Source organism: Archocentrus centrarchus, chromosome 2, assembly GCF_007364275.1.
Source record: "Archocentrus centrarchus isolate MPI-CPG fArcCen1 chromosome 2, fArcCen1, whole genome shotgun sequence".
Classification (NCBI taxonomy): Eukaryota; Metazoa; Chordata; class Actinopteri; order Cichliformes; family Cichlidae; genus Archocentrus; species Archocentrus centrarchus.
The window spans coordinates 7,493,384-7,520,005 of NC_044347.1; the positions used below are offsets into that span (position 1 = coordinate 7,493,384).

Consider the following 26,622-nt stretch of genomic DNA (forward strand, 5'->3'; position numbering starts at 1 on the left):
GAATTTGCAGCATTTATTTTTTCGGATCAAGTTCGATTTTTCTGACTTTCGCAAGTAAACAAACAGATTTGACCAATCAGAGCGCTGCATTTAGCAACATGTGAGGTCATGGCTCAAAACGCGCACCGATGTACTGAATATACAGTGATGTGGGAACAATAAAATCATAATATTTTACCTCAGACACACAGCTATACGCTGCTCCGGGTCAGTCAGCTCTCTGATATTATCCTCTGCCTCCTCGCATGTGATCCCAACTCTGCCAACAAGAGCTCAAACTGTCCCACTGACATCCTGAAATATGCGTGAAAGCATCCATGATGCAGCTTCAACTCCGGGATCAAACCATGAAACTCTCCCTGATGCTGCTTTCTTATGAGTTGGATGAACCCATAAACTCTCTTTCTTCCTTCTCTTATTTAGAAACATCAGGGCCTCATTACATCATCGCTTGATGTCGACTGCATCTTTTTTTCACCGTGCTTTATATAGGGAGGATTTAGTCGCAAAAACGCAACGCGTCCGGTGTGTATATAGGTTACACGACAGGTTTGTGTCGTTTTTACGCAACACATCCGGTGTGAAAGGGCCTTAACCCTCCTGTTGTCCTCTGGTCAAAATGACCCGCCACTGTGTTAAAACCCCCCAAAATATCCACTAAATGCTATTTTTTTAACTTGAAATTTTATGACTTTTCCTAGATTGGCCCCAACGGTAGAAAAAGTGAAATGTTGCTTTTATTCACATTTCCATGTAAGCTGTACAAAAAAAGTTACAAAGGTGGTCTTCGGGTCAAAATGACCCGTGAGGCAAATAGAGTTGAAATCAAGGTCACAGAGTTATTTAGAAACCACAGAATGTTACAATGGTTTAGTTGTGTCTCAGATCAATCAGTAGCAGAAGTAAACATGGCAAATCAGGAGGTGTTCTCGCAGACTTCAAAAGACCACCTGTTTATTTCCAGAGGTTATAAAGGTGCTGCAGATAACAGGACCCCGAATTCTGTCTGTGCTGAAGCCATGAGTGTGCGTTATAATGTTGAAGAGGCTATAGAGCTGATTTTCTCAGATGTCCATCAAGACAACTCTGATTCAGAAGAGGAAGTGGAGGATGTATCCGAAGAAGATGGGGAGGAATACAACTCAGAGCATGATGAATCATCTTCAGAAGAAGAAGAAAACCCTAAAGCTGAAAGAAAGACTTTCCTTTCAAAAAATGGCAAAATAACATGGTCCTCAGCAGCATATGACCAACACGGCAGGCATGCAGAACAAAATGTCATAAAGATGACCCCAGGACCGACAAGGTATGCCGTTTCTCACGCCCATGACATTGTCTCTACATTCTACCTGTTTATCACACCAGCAACAGAAAAAATAATCCTGGAGATGACAAATCTGGAAGGTTTTCGCAAATATGGAGACAGCTGGAAAAAGATGGATGAGATTGACCTGCAGGCCTACTTAGGGCTGCTAATCTTAGCAGGTGTATACAGGTCCCGAGGTGAGGCTGCAGCTAGTCTATGGGATGTAGAGAGTGGAAGGCCAATTTTCCAAGCCACAATGCCACTCAAACTCTTTCACACCTACTCAAGACTGCTACGATTTGATGATCATGAATCAAGACCAGCAAGACGTGTGACAGACAAACTTGCAGCCATAAGAGAGGTATGGGACAAGTGGGTGGAGCGGCTGCCCTACCTCTACAATCCAGGGCCTGACGTAACAGTGGATGAGCAACTGGTTCCATTTAGAGGTCATCTGTTTTCATAATTGTAATAAAAGTGACAAGCCAGCAAAAATGGGATCAAGTCATGGGTGGTTTGCGATGCCAAATCAAGCTATGCTTGGAAAATGCAAGTCTATACTGGGAAGCTGACCAGTGGATGTCCAGAGAAGAACCAGGGCATACGAGTTGTGCTTGATGTGACAGAGGGACTGAGGGGTCACAATGTGACGTGACAATTTCTTCACCTCTTCACCTAATTAGTTGAATGGGTTGTTATTTTTAAATTTTTGAATTGTACATTGTCTTAAATTATTCACTGGACAAAAAAAAAAAACTGAGTCATTGGGATGAATAAAAATGCATTCAAAACTCCTTTTTGCACAATTTTTTTCTTTAGAAAGGTCATAGAAATTCAAGTGAAGAGAAATATAGATATTCAAATGAAGAGGGAAAACTCAGGTATTAACACATTTTGTGGTGAATGACAATATGCAAGATGAAATTTGGTGTTTAAAATTCAGTTAAGTTGCTTATATTGGGAGTTAGTGAAGACGGGTCATTTTGACCCGGAGGACACGGGGTGTATACAGAAAATGAGGACAACAGGAGGGTTAAGTCTCAAAAAACAAAGAATACAGGGATATTTTCCCTTACATCAAAATGCAGTTTCTCCCATAACATAATTTTAACAAAAGCATTTTCTGACTTCCTATGAGGTGTGGGAGCAAAAACCCCTACTTAATCAAGGCTGGAGAAGTTCTCCCATGATCCTGCTGCCCACAGCGATCACCTTTGGCACCCCAGAGGAACTCAAAAAAGGAAAAAAGGGAGTGTTAATGATTGTCATTTGACCATTTAGCAAATACACAAGAAAGCCTCAGTAAATAAAATAAAAAAAGTGTCCATTAGATCAGCTGGTCGACCATCGGATCTCTCTATGGACCTGTCCTTACCTATCCTCACTTTCCCTAGAATCGAGTAAAAGAAAAAAACATCTGAGGTCCCAATGTACTTACCAAATGACAAAGACATCATTCTTAAACTGATTTAACCAAAATGTTATGCATACATGAAAAGTTGTCACAAGTTAAGTCCAACTGTTGTGTTACTGTGGTGTACATACAATGAAGCAATATTTTATTATCATGTAAATTCAGCCAAACATAAGAATATCAACTGTAGTTCTCCAACCACGTTGGCTACTTCATGTATCTCAGTGGGTTCCTGAACACCTTTTCTGAAAGAGACAAGAAACACTGAACAGTATCTTTTGTTAAAAAAACAAAAAAACAAAAAAACAAAAAACAACAAATAAAATTGAAAACATCAAATGTTAAATTTTTTAGATAAATGTGAAATTTCCTATTTCCCATTTTTGCATTTCCATTCCTCTTACTTTTCTCATTTACCCCCTTGGAAACATCACATTATTATAATAAACATCAGTAAAGAAATAAGAAAAATTGATAATATGAGAGTAAATATTTAAGAGTATAACAAGGCTAAATATTAAGAGTATAATAAAAAGATCAAAATGGATATCTCTCCACCACTCCTCCTATCACCACATCTTCATCCTCATCTATATCAGTTGTTTGTATTAATGGCATCTGAGTTCGATCACTAGGCATAACTATTCCAATCCATCTCAATATCATTGCTTTCGCAAAAGTCAACAGCACCGTGCAAAGACAAAACATCGCACATAATGATAGGATGACTGCAATCAAAATTTGAACTAATATTGCTCCCATTGGTCCTAATTTATCCTGCAACCAAGCATTAGCTGACCATCCAGCTCCTTCTGATGGACCAAATGCACCCCTAATATGTCTCAATGCATCAATGACAGTAGTGATATTGTCTGAACTATCTGGTATTAATGTATAACAAGTATCTCCTGTTAAATTCAAAGTCATGCATAGGCCACCTTGTTTGGCCAAAATATAATCAAGAGCCATATCATGTTTCAACAGTGTCAATCTGTGACTTTTTTGAGTGTTTGACAAGAGTTCAAATCCTTTAATAGTTTCATTTGCGAAACCCTGTAAAGTATATGTAATGTTATCTATATGATCTGCCAAAAACACAACACCATACCATGGAAAAAATCCTATACCCCACTTTTCTCCCAAATTTATTCTCCAATGATAAGATTCCAAATTGTGAAATTGAGCAAGTTCTCTTTTTCTTGTATTTCCTGAAATTACATTGGATTGGTTCTTATTGGGTGCTTCACCCCTCTGAATAGTGAAAACCTCATATGACAGTTTCAAGGTTGCCATATAACAGCATCCTGTCCACCCATATGGCAGAAATATATATGCTTTGTCACCACAAACCCACCAGTTGTCTTTAAAATTTCCTATAGTTACATTTCCCGGCAAAACTTGATTCTTTACCATCAAAGTTCTATTCTGATTGTTATATGGTATATTAAAGGTCACTTTATGCAATCCATCCGCAGTCTTAGGCTCATGCTCACCTAAGTCCATCATATATTCATCACAATCTGACAATCCCTTAAACATCCCATGTACATTTTTTGAACAAAAACAGGCTTTAGCATTCATGGGCTTTACCACTATTGCATCTGGAATAGCTGTAATGGCATTCTTATGTTGATCAAGTAAATTCACATATGGCAAATCATGTAGCCAAGTACAATTAAACCTAGGTCTAAACAAATGCACTGATCTAGCCACGAATCTCGTCATCATTTCATTGTGTGCCTTGTGCGCACAATGACAATGAATTGAATCTAATCTAATCTATTGTTTGCTGATCATTGTTGGTATAACAGCCACGATAACACATAAAATTGACATTTGGGAAGCAGCGGCACTGGTACCATTTCTAAAATTGAAGGCCATGTGCCAGGTGTTGGAATTTTCACCACACATGGACAATTCAGTTTTCTGACCGATTTTACAGAATGTGATAACTGTTGGAACCATAGGTTCCTACTAGCCCACGGATCTTTGATTTGCAATACAGAAGAATCAAAGCCAAAAGCTTTCCACTGGGCATCCCGCTTCTGAACTGCACGGTAATTGTCAAGCATCTCCTCTGGTAACCAATCATCATTAAACAACTCCTCATCCATTTCTGTAATAGTTTCTTGAGTAGTCACAAATGGTTTTGGAATATTCTTTTCCGTCATATGTTCTCTCATTACTGGAGTCTCTTTGTGATTATTCTTATTGAACTCTACTTGTAGCACAGACGCCTGAGTTATATTTACCTCGCTTTCAGGTTTCAAAATTTCTACCTTCAGTGTCTGAGTCACCTTTACCATGCTTTCAGTAGGCATTGTTGTCACTATTTTATTGGTGGAATTGGTCTTTACTTCCTCTAGAGTTGTGAATAGAGTAGTAGCTTGAGTTGTAATGTTAACACTCTTAGTTATTTCTGGAACCAAAGTTGTCATTTTCTCTTGAGTGGTGCTAATGCCTTGAGTAGTTATTGTGATAGATTGTTTTTGAGCTAAGGTTGTTATCTTCATTGTTGGGGTGAATTGTTCCTGAGCCTTTTCAATTACTGTAGAAACTCTAGCAGGGATCAAAACTTTTATCATTAATATCACTGTACGGGTTATGTGACCTCCTATCCATTTATTCCGAAATGGGATAAACTTAAACTCTGGTGTATAAAAGGTACATCATTCATTCTTTCACATATTCCTTGACTTTGCGGATGATAAACAGTACCAAGGCGCTGTTTAATCCCCAGTTTTTTCAAAATCAGTTTCACTGTCTTATCAACAAACTCCTTCCCGTTATCTGAAGCTATACGATCTGGAAATCCCCATCTGCTAATCACTTCTCTACACAGAAAATTAGCAACAGATTGAGCATCTTTTCACTTTGTTGGGCAGGCCTCAGGCCACCTTGAAAATCTGTCAACCACTACGAGCATGTATCTCTTACCTTCAACTGGTTTTATCATGTCAACAAAGTCCACGACTAGTTAACTCATTGGACCCCTCGGAGTCACATTGTGACCAGGAAGTACCGTCACCCCCCCCCTCCGAACGTTGTTTTCCAGACAGATCGCACATCTGCCTATGACATAGTCAATCTGTTCAAGCAAACACGGTGCCCAAAAACCATATTCTTTAATGATCTTTCTCTTGACTTCTCCTCTCGCCACATGAGCTAACCCATGCGCTTCTTGAATCATCAGACCTAAAAGGTCCGGGGGAGCTACTATAAATCCCTCATGGTTTCTCCAAAGTCCCATAGAGTCTTGGGTGGCACCTCGATGAAGCCATAGCTGTTTATCAAGGTCAGGAACAGCTTCTTGCATTAAAATCACATCCCTAAGCGTGATTTTGTCTTCTAAATCTACTTGATGAGTGACCAGAAAAACTTCACCCACTTTATTAGCTCCAGTCACCGCCTTTGCGGCTTCATCAGCCGCTTTGTTACCTTGCGTGACCCTTGACATGTCCGCTTTATGTGCTGCACATTTAGCTATCGCTATTTCTTTAGGCTTCATCATGGCCTGCAACAATTTCATTATTTGTTCATGGTGTCGTATTGGCGAACCATCTGTCTTTCTAAACCCTCGTCTCTTCCATACTGCTCCAAACAAGTGGCACACATTATGTGCATAAGCGGAGTCAGTATAAATTGTTACTCGCTTACCTTCTGCAAGCAAACAGGCTTCCGTCAGTGCCACAAGTTCAGCAAGTTGTGCTGATGCTGGCTGAGGTATGACTTCAGCCTTTTCCACAACAAAATCTGATCCTTGTGCTTTTACTACTGCGTAGCCAGCAGTCAACTTATCATCCACATGATAACAGGACCCACTGGTCCAAAACTCCAGATCTGCTTCATGCAATGGGAGGGCTTGTAGATCTGACCTAAGCCTAGAGTATTTCTCAGCTTCTTGCACGCAATCATGTGGTTCACCGTCTTCTAATGTTGGCAAGCTCTCAGCTGGATTCATTGTGACGCACCTCATCAATGTGACGTCTTCTTGCTACAGCAACCTGTGATATTGTTTTAAATGTTAAACTAACCTTTACCCCTTCTCTCCTTCTTTTTGCTTGAGTGAGAGAGTTTATTTCACTTTTAAAACACCTTTCACCCACAAAGTGTTCATGCTTGAGTACATATCAGTCCTAATATATTTTGGGGTTCATAGTTGGGGCTGTATAACAATCAATTAAAGGACTTCCCTTTCTTTTCTTCTTTTTTTTTTTTTTTTAATGACAGGTAATAAAACTAACAAAAGTCCCCAGGGAAAAACGTCTCTCTTGTGAAGGCTCATGAATTTTGTCCTTCGCAAGGAGCTCATGATTTTAACAATAAGGGCAGCTCATGTATTGTGTATTCTATTATAAGTAATAACATAACATTTATAAACCTTTATTTCCAATCACTGTCCAGCAGCAATTATCAAAAAGGGTTTTAACAAAATATTCAAGCACATATACCACTCCACTTCCTTTCATAAATGCAGGAGAGACACACACATACACACAGAAAGTTCCTGCTAACTGGACAAAGGAAGGGGCCCCCACATACACACAAGATTGGGATGCTTCCTCACACTTAAACATCACTCCATTCACATAAACATATGCCTACACACCCAGTTAGTCTTCTCTCTGCACACAGAAAAGCACATAAATTCACTAGCACTGACACACACACACACTGAAATCACTTCTCTCCATACACGTGCCAAAGAAAAAATAATACAAGAACTTTACAGAATCTTATGCACACATATTCCTCCAACTATCCAACATACACACACATCTGTGGATACGTACACTGCACACACTTCTCACTTACTCACAGACTCGCACACAAACAGAGAAAGACAAAATCCCTTTAGCTCACACACAAAGGAAAAGGCACAGGGATGACACACCCTTAAACACACTCACGGGCCGGCACACACGAACATGAAGGACAAACAACGTCTCTTTTCACATAAACACATTTAGACTTACACACAAGAGCAAGGAAAGTCAGGTGGGGTCTCCCCCTCGCAAAAGGAAGAGTCCATTTCCACACATACACATCTCGCTCCACATGAAACATAAACACACAGACACGTCGACTTTCTTCTCTACTACTAATTCTGCTTCTTCTCATCTGTCTATCAACATCTTAATTTATGCTACCTCTAATGAAGTGCAAAATTCAAATAGAAGGTTGTATCATACACAACTCGTCAGCAGTGTCAATGAAACCCTTTCCTATAGAACTTTTTACACTTCCAGCTTTTCCCTCAGAAAAACTGACCTAAGAAAACATTTCTATTGTTTAATCAGGATTTAGGCCTGCCTAATGCAGCTTCTTACAGAAGGCTTACCCCAATTATGCAGCTGTTTCTCTTAACACTTGCATATCTGTTACATATGCTTTTTTCCTTTACTTATCACTTCTTTTATTCTCTGTAATCTCTCTCCTGGCCACACTTCTGGATCCACTACTTAATCAAGCTTCATTTTTCATGGTATAGCAAGAAAAAACACATGACTGAGACAATCAGAAATTGGGCCCACTAATTGTCAAGCATAGTATTAATTAATGCTGTTTTACCATTACTGATAAGCTTTGCACTTCTCTTTTCACTATATTCATCTCTTCTCATAAAATTTAGAACGAGGAATTGCCCCAAAGAAAACACATACACTATAAACCGCACACACAGGTCTTTTCATTGAGGTACAGCTCAGACGAAAAACAGCTGGCTCAAATAAGGTAGTACACACTCACCCTCCCGGCCGGTTTCTGAGCACAAACCTGAACCACTGAGTCTTCAGGCACCGCTGCAGTGTAACAAATTGTTTTGATCCGTGACACCAGAATTTGCTGTGTCTTGAGTGGATGTGTTTTTGAAGAAAAAAATCCTCGCTGACAAAGTCTTAATGCATACATACAAAGTTTATTGCAAAAAACAGACAGTGTAAAACAGGTGCCTTTCCTTAGCTACCATGGAGAGGGAATTCCCAATCACCCTAACTCAGCTCAACAAAGAGATCACAAAGGTTATATAGTGTTGGCAAAACCCCCACATCCTAACTTTCCATATATGGCTATGAAACAGCTTCAACCCATAACCTATATCTGGACATATGGTCAATTCCTTATATGGAAGGCCAGAGAGCCTACAAGGGGCACTTTGTGCATTCCTGATGCCAAACCTTTATGTTAAATTCAAGTTACCCTTTTGCACAAACCAATAAAGGCCTAAAGGAAAGAGACCATATATGCATATATAGAGTTCAACATAGCAGTACAGACACCACACCTTCAAATGGCTGTAACTCCTCAATGCTTCAACATACAGTCCCACATAAAATCTCAGTTCTGTCAGCAGGGCAGAGCTCTAATCAAAGATACTAGGTATCCTCTGCTATACATTAATTTACTGATAGTACAAATTAATTATAATTATAGACATCATTATAAATCAGAGGTTGCCCTAATTTGTAAAAGAAGGAATATGTTAGGCCTTCATAAAATAAAACCCAGTCTATTTTCAGTGATTCCTTCACACACACAAAATAAATAAACTGTATATTGATCAAAAGTTAATGTAAACACTACATATTCACATAAAATAAAAAAACACAATCCTCCCAATAGTCTTTCTCTGATACACAACTTACAACCTTCTCCCAAACAATTACCCCCACCCCAACAAACAAAACTTACACAAAGCCCACCACAAAGCGTAAAGCTTTTTGTAAAACTTTAGACACTTACTGCTCAAAAAAAGCTCTGAGCCATTGTCCTCCTCATCCTGCCATAATAAATGTAATCAAGACCCCCATGAAAGCCTTATCGAGACCTATAACAACCTTCCGTGCCCCCAACACTGCTCTTGTAAATTGCAAAGCACACAAACATGTCATGTCCTGGCCGTTTGCCCAGCGTTTTGTGTTTAGTTTTATATTTCTTGAGTTTTTGTCCCCAGTATGTTTTGATTCTTGTCCCCTTTGTCCCTGTCTCCCCCTGTATTTATAGTCTTGTGTCTGTTGTGTCAGCTTGTCTGTCCTCTGACCCCCGGTGTTTCTTATGGTGTTTTATTCCTAGTGTTGTGACTAGTCTGCGTGTCTGTGTGCCAGTTCCCTGTGTTGAGTCTGCATGTACCTTGGTTAGTCACTTCCTGTTTTATTTTGACAGTCTGGTTTTCCCTGTGCTTTGTGTTTAGTTTTGCTTCCCCTGTGTTATTAGTTTCATTTGCCTCACCTGCTGTGCCCTGCTGTTTCCTCTTGCCCTGATTACCCATTGTGTATTTAAGCCCTCAGTTTCCATTTGTTCTTTGTCGTGTCGTTGATGTTGTCGTGCCAGTGTGTTCCTGTGCTCCCTGTGTTTTACCCTTCGCCTAACCTCAGAAGAATTTTGTATTCGTCCCCCAACCTTAAATAAACACCTTTTTAAGTAATGCCTCGCTGGCCGTGACAAAACACACACAATATAAGTGGCGTAACAACAGCAGTGATATTTTCTGTGTAATGGTGCATGTCATGCTCACCATTATATACATATTTACATCTAAACGGCATATAATATGAGGACGAGCTGAGAATAAAGTTTCTTACCACGAATTGCCAATCAGAGCACAGCTGTTCGTTCACGGGATTTTGCAGCAATAAAATCAGCGACGAAAACCTCTAATAAATAATAATCCACTCTCGTGAGTCATTTCTCATGAGTCACTAGTTGAATAAATATAGCCTGTTTTTGATGCATTTTGACAATCCGTTGGCACTGAATATGCAGGGAGTTTATGGATTCATGTGAAAACTCACCCCATAGCGCCATATACCCATGTGTCAAGAATTTTATTGGCTATACATCTTTGGTTTTGGATTTTGGGTCAGAGTTGACCAATCAGAATGATTGGAGAACATTTGGGGCATGTCAAGAAAACTCACATGACACTGCCTGGTTATTATTGGTACTGGAAAACCTATTTCATAACACAAGGTGTCAATCCAATTCTGAGGGTCTAGTCTGTCATATAAAAGCATTGTAAGGGTGGACTGCAGCGTTACTGTGACACTATGAGGCTTCAAATTTGGAAAGCACTACAAACGGCCCATTTGTAGTGCTTTCAGGTTAAAGAAGTGCTGGACAGACTGCAAGCTGCTGGCTCAAAAAATACCACTTCTGCGTCGATGAGTTCATCTTCCTTGGATACCACATTGGAAACAAGATCCAGACAAAGTCAAAGCAGTTCGGGAGTTTAGTTCCCCCATCTCAGTGAAAAATGTCCATTAGTTCCTCTGCCTGACGGGTTATTATCGACGCTTCATTGGGGATTATGCAGAACCTTTTCATTACCTTACAAGAAAGGTCAATGCTTTCCACTGGGACAACAACTGCCAAAGAGCCATGGACACTTTAAAAGACCATGTCACATCAGCCCCGGTCCTGTCATTCCCAGACTTCGAGCGCCCCTTTTCCATTCACACAGACGCATGTGACATTGGTCTGGATGCAGCTTTAATGCAAAAGGATGACAAGGGTCGTGAGTATGTTGTAGCCTTTGCTAGTTGCTCCCTTCACAAAATGGAACACCCCTACTGCACTTCAGAAAAGGAGTGTCTTGCTGTAATATGGGCCCCAGAACACTTTCACCCATATGTTGAATGTGTTCATATCTCGTCAACACCCTACAGGCTGGCTTCCCCACTGGTCGCTTCACCTACAGGACTTCGATTTCATGGTAGTGCACAAATTTGGCATGCGCAACAAGGTGCCAGATGCACTGTCCCGAAATCCCTTACCTCTACCTGATGTCAAGCCGTGAAAGGTGCCTTGTTAGACTATTATCACGACCACCCCACAGCAGGTCAGCTAAGCTAGGTGAAGATTACACTGAAGATAAATCAAGCTATACAGATTAACCAGCTAACAGACAGCAAAACATCACTGTGGAGCACAGTGGTGTTTTGCTGTCTGTTAGTCTCTTTGTGAAGAACAGGAAATGAAACAGGGAAACGGGAACAGGAAATGATACAATACCACATTGAGAGACAACACCAAGTGACAGTGCCACCACTGCTAACCAACAGTGAGCTGAAAGCTGTGAACAGCTGCAGACTGAGCTGTAGATTCTCAGTGGGATCACTGAGGGCTAGTAAAGCTTTGCTGCTACAGGGAGTCATCTGCTTCACTCTTCATCCAAACATCACTTCATGGACTTTGAGCTTGTGTTGGTCCCTGTGTGGATGAGAGCTAATTCTTCATGATTCCTTCACAGAGTGGATCAGGAGAGCTCAGAGGTTCCCAGTGGTCAGTCTGCCCAGCAGCATCAAACACAGCTGGACTCCATATTTATGGTTTGTACATGTACAACAACTACTGTTGCATCTGTTCTTTCAGTCATCTCCATGCTGCACTTTGTAGACCAGTGGATTGCACTGCTCAACATTGTTACCAAAGATGTCTGCTTGACAGAGAAAATGTAAACTGTGACATTTATAATATCAGATTGCATACAGTGTACAAGATTCATTTATTTTATTTTCTAGCTGCTGGAGGACAACATCATCACTTTTGTGAAGAACGAACTGAAGAAGATCCAGAAGGTTCTGAGTCCAGATTACCAAGAATGCTTAGAGAGTCATGGGGAGGGTGACACGGCCTTGGAGGGTGAGGATAAAGAGCAGAAGAGAAGCAGAGAGGCTTTTGTGAAGATCACACTGCACTTCCTGAGGAGAATGAAGCAGGAGGAGCTGGCTGACCATCTGCAGCGCAGTAAGAGGATTTCTCTGAAGATTTAAGCTGCTGTAAAAATAAAATATTTACTAATGTCTCAAGAGATGGACCAACATGTTGGCCTACTTAATATATAATAATTCATTTTAATAGCTTATTATTGCATTTTCAGAATACATTGCTCCACTCTGTCGACAAGAACTTAAATCTAATCTGAAGAAGAAGTTCCAGTGTGTGTTTGAGGGGATCGCTAAAGCAGGAAACCCAACCCTTCTGAATCAGATCTACACAGAGCTCTACATCACAGAGGGAGGGACTGCAGAGGTCAATGATGAACATGAGGTCAGACAGATTGAAACAGCATCCAGGAACCCAGACAGACCAGAAACAACAATCAGACAAGAAGACATCTTTAAAGGCTCACCTGGAAGAGATGAACCAATCAGAACAGTGCTGACAAAGGGAGTGGCTGGCATTGGGAAAACAGTCTTAACACAGAAGTTCACTCTGGACTGGGCTGAAGACAAAGCCAACCAGGACATCCAGTTCATGTTTCCATTTGCTTTCAGAGAGCTGAATGTGCTGAAAGAGAAAAAGTTCAGCTTGGTGGAACTTGTTCATCACTTCTTTACTGAAACCAAAGAAGCAGGAATCTGCAGCTTTGAAGACTTCCAGGTTGTGTTCATCTTTGATGGTCTGGATGAGTGTCGACTTCCTCTGGACTTCCACAACACTGAGATCCTGACTGATGTTACAGAGTCCACCTCAGTGGATGTGCTGCTGACAAACCTCATCAGGGGGAACCTGCTTCCCGCTGCTCGCCTCTGGATAACCACACGACCTGCAGCAGCCAATCAGATCCCTGCTCAGTGTGTTGGCATGGTGACAGAGGTCAGAGGGTTCACTGACCCACAGAAGGAGGAGTACTTCAGGAAGAGATTCAGAGATGAGGAGCAGGCCGGCAGGATCATCTCCCACATCAAGACATCACGAAGCCTCCACATCATGTGCCACATCCCAGTCTTCTGCTGGATCACTGCTACAGTTCTGGTGGATGTGCTGAAAACCAGAAAGAGAGGAGAGCTGCCCAAGAGCCTGACTGAGATGTACATCCACTTCATGGTGGTTCAGGCCAAAGTGAAGAAGGTCAAATATGATAAAGGAAGTGAGACAGATCCACACTGGAGTCCTGAGAGCAGGAAGATGATTAAATCTCTGGGAAAACTGGCTTTTGATCAGCTGCAGAAAGGAAACCTGATCTTCTATGAATCCGACCTGACAGCTTGTGGCATCAATATTAGAGCAGCCTCAGTGTACTCAGGAGTGTTCACACAGATCTTTAAAGAGGAGAGAGGGCTGTACCAGGACAAGGTGTTCTGCTTCATCCATCTGAGTGTTCAGGAGTTTCTGGCTGCTCTTCATGTCCATCTGATCTTCATCAACTCTGGAGTCAATCTGCTGGAAGAACAACAAGCAACTTCTTTCAGGAAAACATCTGCACGATCACACTTCTACCAGAGTGCTGTGAACAAGGCCTTACAGAGTCCAAATGGACACCTGGACTTGTTCCTCCGCTTCCTCCTGGGTCTTTCACTGCAGACCAATCAGACTCTCCTACGAGGTCTTCTGACACAGACCGGAAGTAGCTCACAGACCAATCAGGAAACAGTTGAATACATCAAGAAGAAGCTCAATGAGAATCTGTCTGCAGAGAAAAGCATCAACCTGTTCCACTGTCTGAATGAACTGAATGATCGTTCTCTAGTGAAGGAGATCCAACAGTCCCTGAGATCAGGAAGTCTCTCCACAGATAAACTGTCTCCTGCTCAGTGGTCAGCTCTGGTCTTCATCTTACTGTCATCAGAAGAAGATCTGGATGTATTTGACCTGAAGAAATACTCTGCTTCAGAGGAGGCTCTGCTGAGGCTGCTGCCAGTGGTCAAAGCCTCCAACAAAGCTCTGTAAGTTATCAGACAAATTTTATCACTTAAATACACTTTACAGGAAATCGCTTACTATTATATTTTCTTCTTATGATTCATACAAAACAATTCTCAAATGACGTGAAAACAAATATTGTTCAACATCATGGTTTAGGGGAAGGATCCAAAAAGCTATCTCAGCTGTCAGTTTCCACTGTGAGGAACATAGTGAGGAAATGGAAGACCACAGGCACAGTTCTACAGGGTCGGCCATTTATATGGATACACCTTAATAAAATGGGAATGTTTGGTGATAGTAACTTCCTACTTGTGGCACATTAGTATATGGGAGGGGGAGAAATTTTTAAAGATGGGTGGTGACCATGGCGGCCATGTTGAAGTCGGCCATTGTGGATCCAACTGTTGTTTTTTCAATGGGAAGAGGGTCATGCGACACATGAAACTTATTGGGAATTTCACAAGAAAAACAATGATGTGCTTGGTTTCAACGTAACTTTATTCTTTCATGAGTTATTTACAAGTTTCTCTTTGTTTATAGCCATTGACATGTCGCAGACGTTAACACAGATAGAAATTGTGTTGATGTCTGGTGAACGCAGTAACCGGGTCATTGCAGCATATTTCAATGAAAAACACCCTACGAGACCACCCATCTCCCATGCTACATTTAGCAAATTGCTTGTTTCGTGAAACTGGTTCAGTGTTGGATTTGCCAAAATGTGGACGCATGAAAACTGTCACTTATGAAGAAACATCAGTGGCTGTCCTAGCTTCATTCAGCAAGAGCCTACAGCGTAGCACTCACCGCATGTCACTGGAGAGGGGCATCAGTCGAACATCCCTTCGGCGGATATTAGCTTCTCACAAATGGCACCCTTACAAACTCCAGCTGCTGCAACATCTCAATGAGGATGACCCAGACTGGCGCACTAAATTTGCAGAATGGGCAAAACAAAAATTGGAACAGGACCCTCAGTTTACACAGAAGATTTTGTTCAGTGATGGGTCAAACTTTTATGTGAATGGTGAAGTTAACAAACAAAACCACCGCTATTGGTCTGACACTAACCCACATTGGATAGATCCCTCCAAGACTGTTAGAACAAAAAAATTGATGGTATGGTGTGGTATATGGGGTACAAAGATAGTGGGGCCATTCTTCATCAATGGAAACCTCAAGGCCACTGGATATGCAAAATTGTTACATGATGATGTGTTTCCCTCTTTATGCACTGAAGCTGGCACGTTCCCTGAGTTTTTCCAGCAAGATGGTGCACCATCACATTATGGGTGTCAGGTCCGAGCATTCCTAGATGAACAGTTTCCTGGAAAGTTGATTGGTCGTCGTGGGCCAGTTGAATGGCCCCCAAGGTCTCCCGATCTGACCCCCTTAGACTTTTATCTTTGGGGTCATCTAAAGGCAATTGTCTATGCTGTGAAGATACGAGATGTGCAGCACCTGAAACTATGGATACTAGAAGCCTGTGCTAGCATTTCTCCTGTGGTGTTGCTATCAGTGTGTGAAGAGTGGGAGAAGAGGGTTGCATTGACAATCCAACACAATGGGCAGCACTTTGAACACATTTTATAAGTGTCAGAAACTTTTAAAATACTCATGAAATAATAAAGTTACGTTAAAACCAAGCACACCATTGTTTTTCTTGTGAAATTCCCAATAAGTGTAATGTGTCACATGACCCTCTTCCCATTGAAAAAACAAAAGTTGGATCAACAATGGCTGACTTCAAGATGGCCGCCATGGTCACCACTCATCTTGAAAAGTTTCCCCCCTCCCATATACTAATGTGCCACAAACAGGAAGTTAATATCACCAACCATTCCCATTTTATTAAGGTGTATCCATATGTAGTTAAGGCCCGAAGTAAATCTCAGATAGGCAGAGGTGAAGGACGGTGAGAACAGTCATAGTCAACCCACATGCCAGCTCCAAAGACCTACAACATCATCTTGCTGCAGATGGTGCCACTGTGCACCGTTCAACTATTCAGTGCACTTTGTACAAGGAGAGGCTGTATGGGAGAGTAATGCAGAAGAAGCCTTTTCTGTGCACACGTTGCTTGAGGTATGCTAAAGCACATTTGGACAAACCCAGCATCCAACCTGACGGCGAAACAACTTGTGGCTCAGTGTTCCAACATACAAAGGAACCAACTGCTGTCGCAACTAGAGATTTGTGAGGTACAGCACAAATGCTACAGCAAGTGGGAGCCAGGACGACAGGTCAAGGCCCTGATAAGATTCACACCTACTGGCTAAAGAAGCTAACTGTACTCTATTGCTACTTTTCCTCCGCCGAGGTGCTGGTTTTAATGAACCAGTGAAACACCTAGGAACGGGCCTGCATTTCCACCGTGCTTTATGAACTGCTCCTTTACGTATGAGTGTGGGAGAATGTAAATGTGGGAGAACACGCTCCCCTTTTTTGTGCTGCAAACACATTTTACGGTCCAAACCAAACTACTGCAGCATCTGTGTGCAGCACAGAGGTAAACACACACAGTGATTAGAGCAAGAACGCAAAGGAGGCACTTTGCATCCTTTTAGAGTTAAACCCGTTATTTGGCCGAGTATGAGTGTGTTTGTTGTTGAAAAACTGCTGAATGGTTCAAATGCTGGCACCAGCACCAGAACCCTGTCGGTGGAAAAGAGGCCCATGAGCACCTGGCAGCACAAATGAACCAGCTGCTAGAGGCTGAGACACACCCAGAATGGCTGACTGAAGGCCATATGGTCCTGCTCCCCAAAGACCCCCAGAAGGGACCAGTTCCATCCAACTACCAGCCAAAAACCTGCCTCAGTACAACATGGAAACTCCTGTCAGTCATCATAGCAGCTAAGATGAGTAGGCATGTGGCACAATACATGAGCGAGGGCCAGAAAGGGATAGGTGTTGAGACCAGGGGAGCAAAACACCAGCTACTAGTAGATAGAGCAGTCACTCGAGACTGTAAGACCCGACTGACCAACCTGTGCACCGCTTGGATTGACTACAAGAAAGCCTATGACTCGATGCCGCACACATGGATCCTGGAATGCCTAGAACTGTATAAGATCAACAGGACCCTAAGAGCCTTCATCAAGAACTCAATGGGGATGTGGAGAACAACACTAGAGGCCAACTTCAAGCCCATCGCACAAGTCAACATCAAGTGCTTGATTTACCAAGGAGGTGCTCTATCCCCACTGCTGTTCTGCATAGGCCTGGATCCCCTCAGCCAAATCATCAAAGAGACTGGCTACAGATACCAACTACGGAATGGAGCAAACATCAGCCACCTCCTCTACATGGATGACATCAAGCTGTATGCTAAGAGTGAACACGATATTGATTCACTGATCCATACCACCAGGATCTACAGCAATTCAAGATTCAAGAAGACTTTATTGTCATTATATGTAATCATATAACGAAATTTGCGTTCCAGCACACCCATCCAAGAGAAATACAAACACAGAAACAAACAGGGGGGACAGGTGTCTGAGGTCGTGCAGCCGTTTTGCCGGCGCTACCTTTAGCAGGAAAACAGAAAGAGATACACTGGGATAGGTAGGTTAAAAAAAAAAAAATTCATCTCGTATTGTGTTCATTATGAACACCTTATGAGGTTCTAAAAAAAACACCTCAGCAAAGCAGTAGCACATTTAAAGCCTGGAGAGCACTAGGGTGGGTAGGGGAGGGGCTGCCAGCGGAGACGAGCAGGATACTGTGATGGACACACAGCTTCCAGACCAGCAGTTCATGATAATGTTCATGATAAGATGGTACAGTCAGCCTTGGTTGCCAGCATACCAGTTCATACAGGTCACAACACGGGGCGGGGGTGAAGAGCATCTGTTTACAAACATCTCCAAGAGGCGATTTAGATAGACAGCATCCAAGGCTGTCTGGGAGCCAAATTCCAAATACTGCAATTGTTTTGGTTCAGGCCGTCATAACTATTTGCTGACAGACCTTACAGTTTTCTGGTTACCTCTCAGAAGTCCAATAATCCGAATTTGGTTCTACTCTGCCACACAGAACAGAGACTCCAACACTCCTCCAGATGTAATCCATTTCGATTCAGCTCTACTGAGTCTGATTGAGTTCGTACTGTTTCTGCATCCCTTATACGCAGCCTTACTAGGGCCTGAACAGCTTCCCGGAAACCAGGTATCCCCAGGTCCAATTCGGGGGAAAAAAAAAATCCTGGTATCACTATATATGCCACGTCCACACAGTGCAGCCAGGAACATTATATTCCATCCCCACAGGAATCCATAACATAGCCAGCCGGGTGTGTAGTCGGACCAGAGGAAAGAGGGTTCCCCTTCTCCCAATCTCCTCGTGATGAGAATTTGGCCATCAGTAGTGTTGAGAGACCAGCTGACCAGATCCATAATTTAATTTCCAGTTCAGGGATGTGTGAAGAGACGCTGTAAGCAGCGAAGCAGCAAAAAGCAGGGGTAGATAGGGAAGGCTGGGGAGAAGAGAAAAATGTGTCCGTCTCCACCGAGAGCAGGAAGAAAAAAAAAAAATCTTGAATCTTCTTGAAGCTTCTTGAATCTTAAAAAGCTCAGTCAAATAATAAGAATTAAATATTCAAATCACCTGAACTTTATCTTAACCAAACTAATCTACTCTGTGCTTATGCTGGTTTCTGATACTGGGGTTAAGATGACTGAGAGAAAGGAGAAGGGGTCCTGTACCTGGATGTACAGCTTTGTGAACCTTGGGCCCAGTCTGAGGTCCTGAGCACTCTGGAAAAGATTTTCTTACAGGATATCTCTGTACTTGGCTGCATTCAACTTTCCTTCAATTGCAACCAATGGTCCTGTCCCTGCAGCTGAAAAACACCCCATAGCATGATGCTGCCACCACCATGTTTCACTGTTGGGATTGTATTGGGCAGGTGATGAGCAGCGTCTGATGTTCTCCACACGTACTGCTTAGAATTAACACCAAAAAGTTCAATCTTTATCTCATCAGACCAGAGAATCTTATTTCTCATAGTCTAGGAGTCCTTCATGTGTTTTTTGGCAAACTCTATGCGAGCTTTCATATGTCTGCACTGAGGAGAGGCTTCTGTCGGGCCACTCTGCCATAAAGCCTCGACTGGTGGAGGGCTGCAGTAATAGTTGACTTTCTGGAACTTTCTCCCACCTCCCTACTGCATCTCTGGAGCTCAGCCACAGTGATCTTTGGGTTCTTCTTTACCTCTCTCACCAAGGCTCTTCACCCACGATTGCTCAGTTTGGCTGGACGGCCAGGTCTAGGAAGAGTTCTGGTCATCCCAAACTTCTTCCATTTAAGGATTATGGAGGCCACTGTGCTCTTAGGAATCTTGAGTGCTGCAGAAATTCTTTTGTAGCCTTGGTCAGATCTGTGCTTTGCCACAATTCTGTCTCTGAGCTCCTTGGGCAGTTCCTTCAACCTCATGATTTTCATTTGCTCTGACATGCACTGTGAGCTGTGAGGTCTTATATAGACAGGTGTGTGCCTTTCCTAATCAAGTCCAATTGGTTTAATAAAACACAGCTGAGGCAGATCAGAAGAAATGGACAGCAAGAGAGTTAAATATGAGTATCACAGCAAAGGGTCTAAATACTTGTGACCATGTGATTGTCATGATCCTGGGCCAGTGGCCCAATGCGCCTTGTTTGAATTATGTTTTCAGTTCTGAGTTAGGATTTTAGGTTACTGTGATTTGTTATAGTGTATCTGTTTTGTTCTCATGTCCTTTGTATCTTGTTGTGTGTAGTTTTGTTATGTTCTTCAGCTTGTGTTTCTTATAGTTCAGTTTCTCAGTTGGGTGATCTATTTATTTATGTATTCAGGTTTCTCCATGTATCTTGTCTGTTTTGTTCCCATATCTTGGCCCTTCTGTTTTTAGTTTCCCTTCCCATTGTTTCCTTGTGTAATGTTTGATTCCCTCTGTCAGGTTTTCTGTTAGGTTTGCATGTGTGTTAGGTTGGGTCATTTCCTGTTTTATTTTGGTAATCTTGAGTTCCTTGTGTTTTGTATCTAGGTTTACTTCCCCTTCAGTTGTCAGTGTATTATGTTCAGCTGTGCTCTCACCTGTTGCCCATTCCCTCGTTATCCCTTTGTGTATATATTGTCTGTGTTTCCACTCATTCGTTGTCACGTCCTCGTCTCTGCTTGGTCAGTGTTGTCTTCACTGCCCTGCTGTGTGCTTAATGTCTCATGCCATGTTCTTATGTCCATAGTTATACTTATGCTTATGGTTATGTTTAGGTTCAGGTTCAAGTTTAGTTATGTGTACTGATGGCACCTGTCCAGACTTTGTTAATTAAAATCCAAGCTAAATTATAAGCTCTTGCCTCTGAGTCCTGCTTTGGGGTCCTCTGCCTTGCCTGCACCAGCAGAACGTGACAGTGATATTTCAGTTTTTTCATACTTTAATCACTAACATGAGCTACCTGGATATTCTTTTCCTCTCTGAAAGGCCTCTGTCTCTGCTGAGGGTCTGGATCTGTCTTGAGAGATTTCCCTGCTTTCTCTGCTTCTTTTTTTCTTTTTAAATGTTTGTATTAATTTGTGGTGTTGCCACAGTAAACAATATCCTTCATACATACATTGCAGTTTTCAGTCTTTTCATTTACAGCTGTAAAATATCTCCACAGAATGCTACTTTTCACTTACTGCAGCCTACATGTGTATGCTCAGTGCTGCTGAGTCATGTGATGGCACAGCAACAAATCACAGAATAGCATGAGATGAGGGGGAGGAGCAAAGTGTGCGAGGAATGGTGTTTGCATATATGTTAAATTTTTGATGAAACAGGAGCAATGCAGTATTAAATGTAGTATTGATCTGTTACCAATACATCAACTATCAATTTAGGATTGACCTGCCAACTAGTAGAACTCCAATTAAAATTTAAAATGTAAATCAATGTTGCTTAAGAAGAGTAATCTTTTACTAATTGTTTTCTTATTATTGTCTTTTCAGACTGAGTCTCTGTGACCTCTCAGAGAGAAGCTGTGAAACTCTGTCCTCAGTTCTCAGCTCCCAGTCCTCTAGTCTGAGAGAGCTGGACCTGAGTAACAACGAGGTGAAGGACTCAGGAGTGAAAGCCTTGTGTTCTGGACTGGAGAATCCACATTGTAAACTGGAAACACTCAGGTCAGCATTCTTCAAATGTTCAACGGATGACTAAAATCTGGTTTCCATTAGTGTCTAACTGATGCAGGACTGTGTCTGCTGTGATTTGTCAAATTATCTAAACTGTTACAGTTTTTTTCTGCTCAAAGAATTTTCTTTGGCAGTTTTTCTTTTCCTTATCTTCATGTTTTTTGTTATTTTTTTATTTTCTTGAATTTTTTTAAAACTTTGCTGCTGACCCTTGAACCTGGATTTTCAGTGTTTTCATAAACTGTTGGGCTAATGGATCTGAGCAAAAAGCAAAAGTACTACAAAGTAAATAGTTGGATGTTGGTCATCATGGTGAAATCCTGTTTTCTGCACAGTTTGTTCTTCTTCCTCTCTGTGTCTGATTCTTAATGAAGTCTTTCCTCATGTGCACCTTTAAATGATGTCAGCCTCACCAGCAGCACAGTTCAGTGGAGGATGATGTTTAGCTGCCACTTTGGTTCTGCAAAGATTTGATGGGTTGTGATCAAATTAGTTTCAGATGTTCATGTTGTCCTCACAATGAAATATAAGAACTTAAACAATCAGCAGACTTTTAATTTAGTGCCATCATCTGCTCAGACTTCTAGTTTGACCAAAACTTTCATTCAAACCAAAAAGCAGCAAAACTAATGACACTCCCATCAGCCTCAGTCCTACTTTATGTAGATTTGATCATCATTTTGACTTCACTGATTTTATCACTTGTAGACTTTAACATTTTGACTGACTTGGTTATTTTGAACTCCTGTTTCAGTCATTTCATTTTAAACTGATTTGTTGCTGCAGTTTGTTGTCTGCATGCAGCTGCTCTGCTGTTCTCTAAGAGTATCTGTCATGTCTGCAGGCTGTCAGGCTGCCTGATCACAGAAGAAGGTTGTAAGTCTCTGGTCTCAGCTTTGAGCTCCAACCCCTCCCATCTGAGAGAGCTGGATCTGCGCTACAACCATCCAGGAGAGGCAGGAGTGAAGCTGCTGGAGCAGCTGAGACTGGAAACTCTCAGGTATGGAGAGGCCTGTTGCAGCCACAGACAGTGTCTGGGTCAGGGTTCGCCACTATAAAGGTAGGAAGGGGGAACCCAAAATGCAGAACTCCAGGAAGGGTGCAATTTACTCACACATTTTATTTACACGAATATTACAAAAACAAACACGAGCTCTCCCCGGAATAACACATGATGGGGAGAGATGTGAAAACAGACTTGACTTGACTTACAGGCAGGAGAGACAGCGGGGTACAACCAGTGACGCGACAACGAACTAACTGAAACACAGACGATATGTACACACTAGGAAATGGGTAAATGAGACACAGATGGGAAGGACACACAGGAAGCAAAACTAAACCTAAAGTATAAGGACCAGAGACCTACCAAAATAAAACAGGAAGCAACCTAACACTGAAGACACAGACTAGACACCTAGGGATAACACATTACCATACAAGAACACAGGGAGACAGAAACACAGACCCCCCCACAAGGGCTGGCTCTTGACGGCCACAAGAAGAAAAACAAAAACAGTCCAGGGAGGGAGGAGGGGGACCAGGAAGGAGGGCCAGAGACCAAAAAACAAAACAAAACCAGGCACCTCAAGCTAGGGCAGGCGGAAGGGGGCCAGAATGGAGTGCATGAGGCAAAGAAAACAAAAAAGGGCCACACAGTCCAAACAAAAACAAGAAACACAAGGTGGCAGCAACAGGCTGGAAAAACAGTCCAAATGCAAAAACACCAGGGAATGTCGCATAGTTCAGGGGGTCTGCCGGGAAACCCACAACAGAAAGCAGACAGTTCATGGAGCCTACCGCAGTGGCAGCAGCGGCGACCTGACGAGGCAGGAGGCCAATCACGCTCCCAGCGGCGGTGGCGAAGAAACTCACGGGGCCGGCCGCGTGGCATGCAGTGGAGATGGATGACCTCGGGTGGGCGGCCATGTGGCATGCGGCGGAGGCTCTCCAGAGCCTTAGCTGGCCTAGACTCTCCAGAGCCCTGGATGGTGGAAGATTCAGAACATTGAAAGACTCTTAACACTTGGAAGACTCAGGCTGAGCAGGACCCAGTGGCTGAGCACAACACTCTGGCTCTGGTTCAGGACCCCCTGACGGCTTGGTCTGAGAGGGCCAAGGCTGCTGCGAAGCTGCAGCCAGTGTGGATGGAGACTCTGGCCATGATGCAGGGTGCACAGCAGTCTCCTCAGATGGCTTGGGCAGCTCTGGGGATTGTTTTGGTGTGTTTGGTGGTGAGGATGAGGGTGACTGGGGCTCTAACTAAGACTCTGACATGAGTGGCTGCGGGGAAGCTAGGGGAGCTGACTGGGGCTGGGGCTGGGGCTGCTTGGAGGCTGCAGCAGCTGACTGTGACTCTGACTGGGGAGCTGACTGCTGAAAGAGAGCTGACTCCAACTGGAGGGCAGCTGGAGCTGGAGGTGACTGAGACTCCAAGTAGGCTGGAGCCACAGCTGACTGAGACTGGACGGAGGCTGGAGCTGACTGAAACGGGGGGAGAGCTGGTGAAGCTGCTGCAACTGCAGGTGACGGGGACACTGTGAAGCATGGCCATGGATTGGGGCCTGCTGCTGCAAGCAGCGTGGAACGAGGCAGAGGCGTGGGGACTGAAGGCTTTGGCAACTGGCAAGTGGCTGCGGTTGGTGGCTGTGATGGCTGACAAGGGGGTCCTGAAGCTGGTGGCTGTGACTGGGGCGCTGCTGCAGCTAGTAAAGTCCATCGTTGTTTGGAAGCTGCTGCAGCTGAAGGAGACTGAGGTGGAACTGTTGGAGCTGACTGGTGCTGAAGGAAAGCTGCTGGAACAGGCACTGAAGTCTCTGACAGAAGAGGAGATTGAAGAGAAGCTGAAGACACCGAAGACTGGAGTGAAGGCTCGGACCTGGCTGCCCTTACCCGTGGAACAGGAACGGTTGCAGGGAGCATCACAGGAACAAAGCCAACAGTCTTCAAAGTGTTCACAGTCTCTAAAATCCCAGTCCTTTCAGTGGCTGATTCATTAGTATCCATTTCAGGGGTGTTAGAGTGTCTCTCGGGAGCATAGGTCACAGGGAAAAAGTGTCTGCAGTCTCTTCTGTGGCTGATGTATAAGACACAGTCATTTTATGGGTCTCAGAAGGGAAAGTGAGTGCAGCCCAACAAGTTATTTGCTCAACATAGCTCTTCGTTAATGTGAGCAGTAAGTCCGTAAGCCAGGGGTATTCAGACATTAGTTCATGAAGTATGCGTGCTATGGCCTTCCCCTGCTTGTCACAGGGTTGCCAAAATCACTGAATGCATAACTCCACACAGTTGTTGGTGTGGTACCTCATGGTGATTACAAGTACTATGGTCCTACCCATAGTACTACTATGGTTTATTCATAGCACTTCATGGTAGCTGTGGTATTACCATGGTTGTTTAACCATAGTAAAACCATGGTTAATTTTCACAAGGGGATAAATACCATACCTAACCAGTTAGCGACAGCTAAGTACGTTTGGAGCTGGTTACAAACTAAACTGCTCATTGTAACTGCTCATGGAAACATACCTTTGTCTTTCTCTTCCTCCAATATTCTCCTTTCCCTCCTCTCTGCCTCACAGGGACAGCTCCTTTTTGTCACATTTCTGTTTCGTAGCTTCATCCACACATGACCGAAACCGACAGACCATCACTTCACCTGGAGCACTGCTGATGCGCATGCCTGCCCAAATTTTCTTTAATGACACTGGCATGTTAAAAAAGGACAAAGTTTCATCACAAATGTGGGTGAGCTTGGGGGCCCCCTGGTGGTCAGGGGGCCCTATGCAGCCGCCTATGTCACCTATGCATCGGCCGGCTCTGATGGCGGCCACGCAGCCAACCAGCACTTCAGTCACATGCTGTCAAAAGTGGTCCCAGGGAGAGACCCCCAGGGATCCAGAGACAGAGGCAGTTATAAACATGATTTCACTGCATTATTGTCATTAATATTATTGCTGCATAAATAAATGAGCATCAGTGAGCCTTTCTATTGATTTCCAGTGGCTCATGTTCCTGTTAGGAGAATCTGAAATATTGAGCATCAAAGTCAGTGAGAAAAATCAAAGTGAAGCAGACGAGTATGAGAATCAGAGTGAGTGAAACAGAGCAGGAGAATCCAAAAACAGAAACTCATGAAAAGTGAAGTGACAGATGCTTCCTTTGTAGTTCACTGCAGCTGCCTTTGTTTGTGCACTGCAATAATGATCTGATCATTGATCCACTCTGATCATTAATATTCAGACCAAGTAGCAGCACATCAAGGACAGGAAAACAAAAAGTCAGCAGGTCCCTCTGTGATCATTTCCATGCAGAAAAATACAACAAACCTGTTGCATCTTTTTCCACAGCTGTTAATTAACTGCTCACAGAGTCACTGATGTTCTCCATTTAGAACAAACACAAAGAGGACACAATCTGACAATCAGTGTGTAACAGTGTGTGTCTGAGAGCGATGTAATGTCCATGTGTGCATGCTGAAAGAGACTGTGCTGCTCTGACCCCCCTCCTCCTTTCAGGGTGGAGCCTGCTGGAGTCCGATGGCTGATCCCAGGTCTGAGGAAGTGTAAGTGTGTTTTTAATGTGATTAATGAAAACAAAGCAGCACACATTCAACCATCTTCAAACTGTCACATCACTCATTCACATCTCTGATGTCAGGAGTCATCATCAAAGTGTCAATCAATGAACAGATGATGGATCAATAACTGCAGCTGGATTGTGTTTGTTCTCTCCATCAGATTCCTGTCAACTCACAATCGACACAAACACAATAAACAGGAACCTCACACTGTTTGACAACAACAGGAAGGTGACACATTTGATTCTGTTTCCTGAGTCATATCCTGATCATCCAGACAGATTTGATGATTGTCCACAGCTGCTGTGTAGAGATGGTCTGACTGGTAGCTGTTACTGGGAGGTCGAGTGGATTGGAAGGGTTCAAATATCAGTGAGTTACAGAAGAATCAGCAGGAAAGGAAACAGAGATGACTGTGTGTTTGGAAGGAATGATCAGTCCTGGAGTCTGAACTACTCTGATGTTGATGGTTACTCTGTCTGTCACAACAACAGAAGAACATTCATCTCCTCCTCCTTCTTC

The 26,622-nt window shown here is 43.0% G+C and overlaps 1 protein-coding gene across 1 annotated transcript in view; it reads left to right on the forward strand.

The window, feature by feature from the left end:
- The window catches only part of LOC115798502 (uncharacterized), a 248,798-nt gene extending 225,366 nt beyond the window's left edge, over positions 1–23,432 (forward strand). Inside the window, exons 19-21 of the mRNA XM_030755366.1 lie at positions 21,339–21,512; positions 22,366–22,477; positions 23,271–23,432. Coding sequence (XP_030611226.1) covers positions 21,339–21,512; positions 22,366–22,477; positions 23,271–23,432 — 448 coding nt within the window. The remainder of the gene's footprint in view (positions 1–21,338; positions 21,513–22,365; positions 22,478–23,270) is intronic.
- Positions 23,433–26,622: the final 3,190 nt, after the last annotated feature.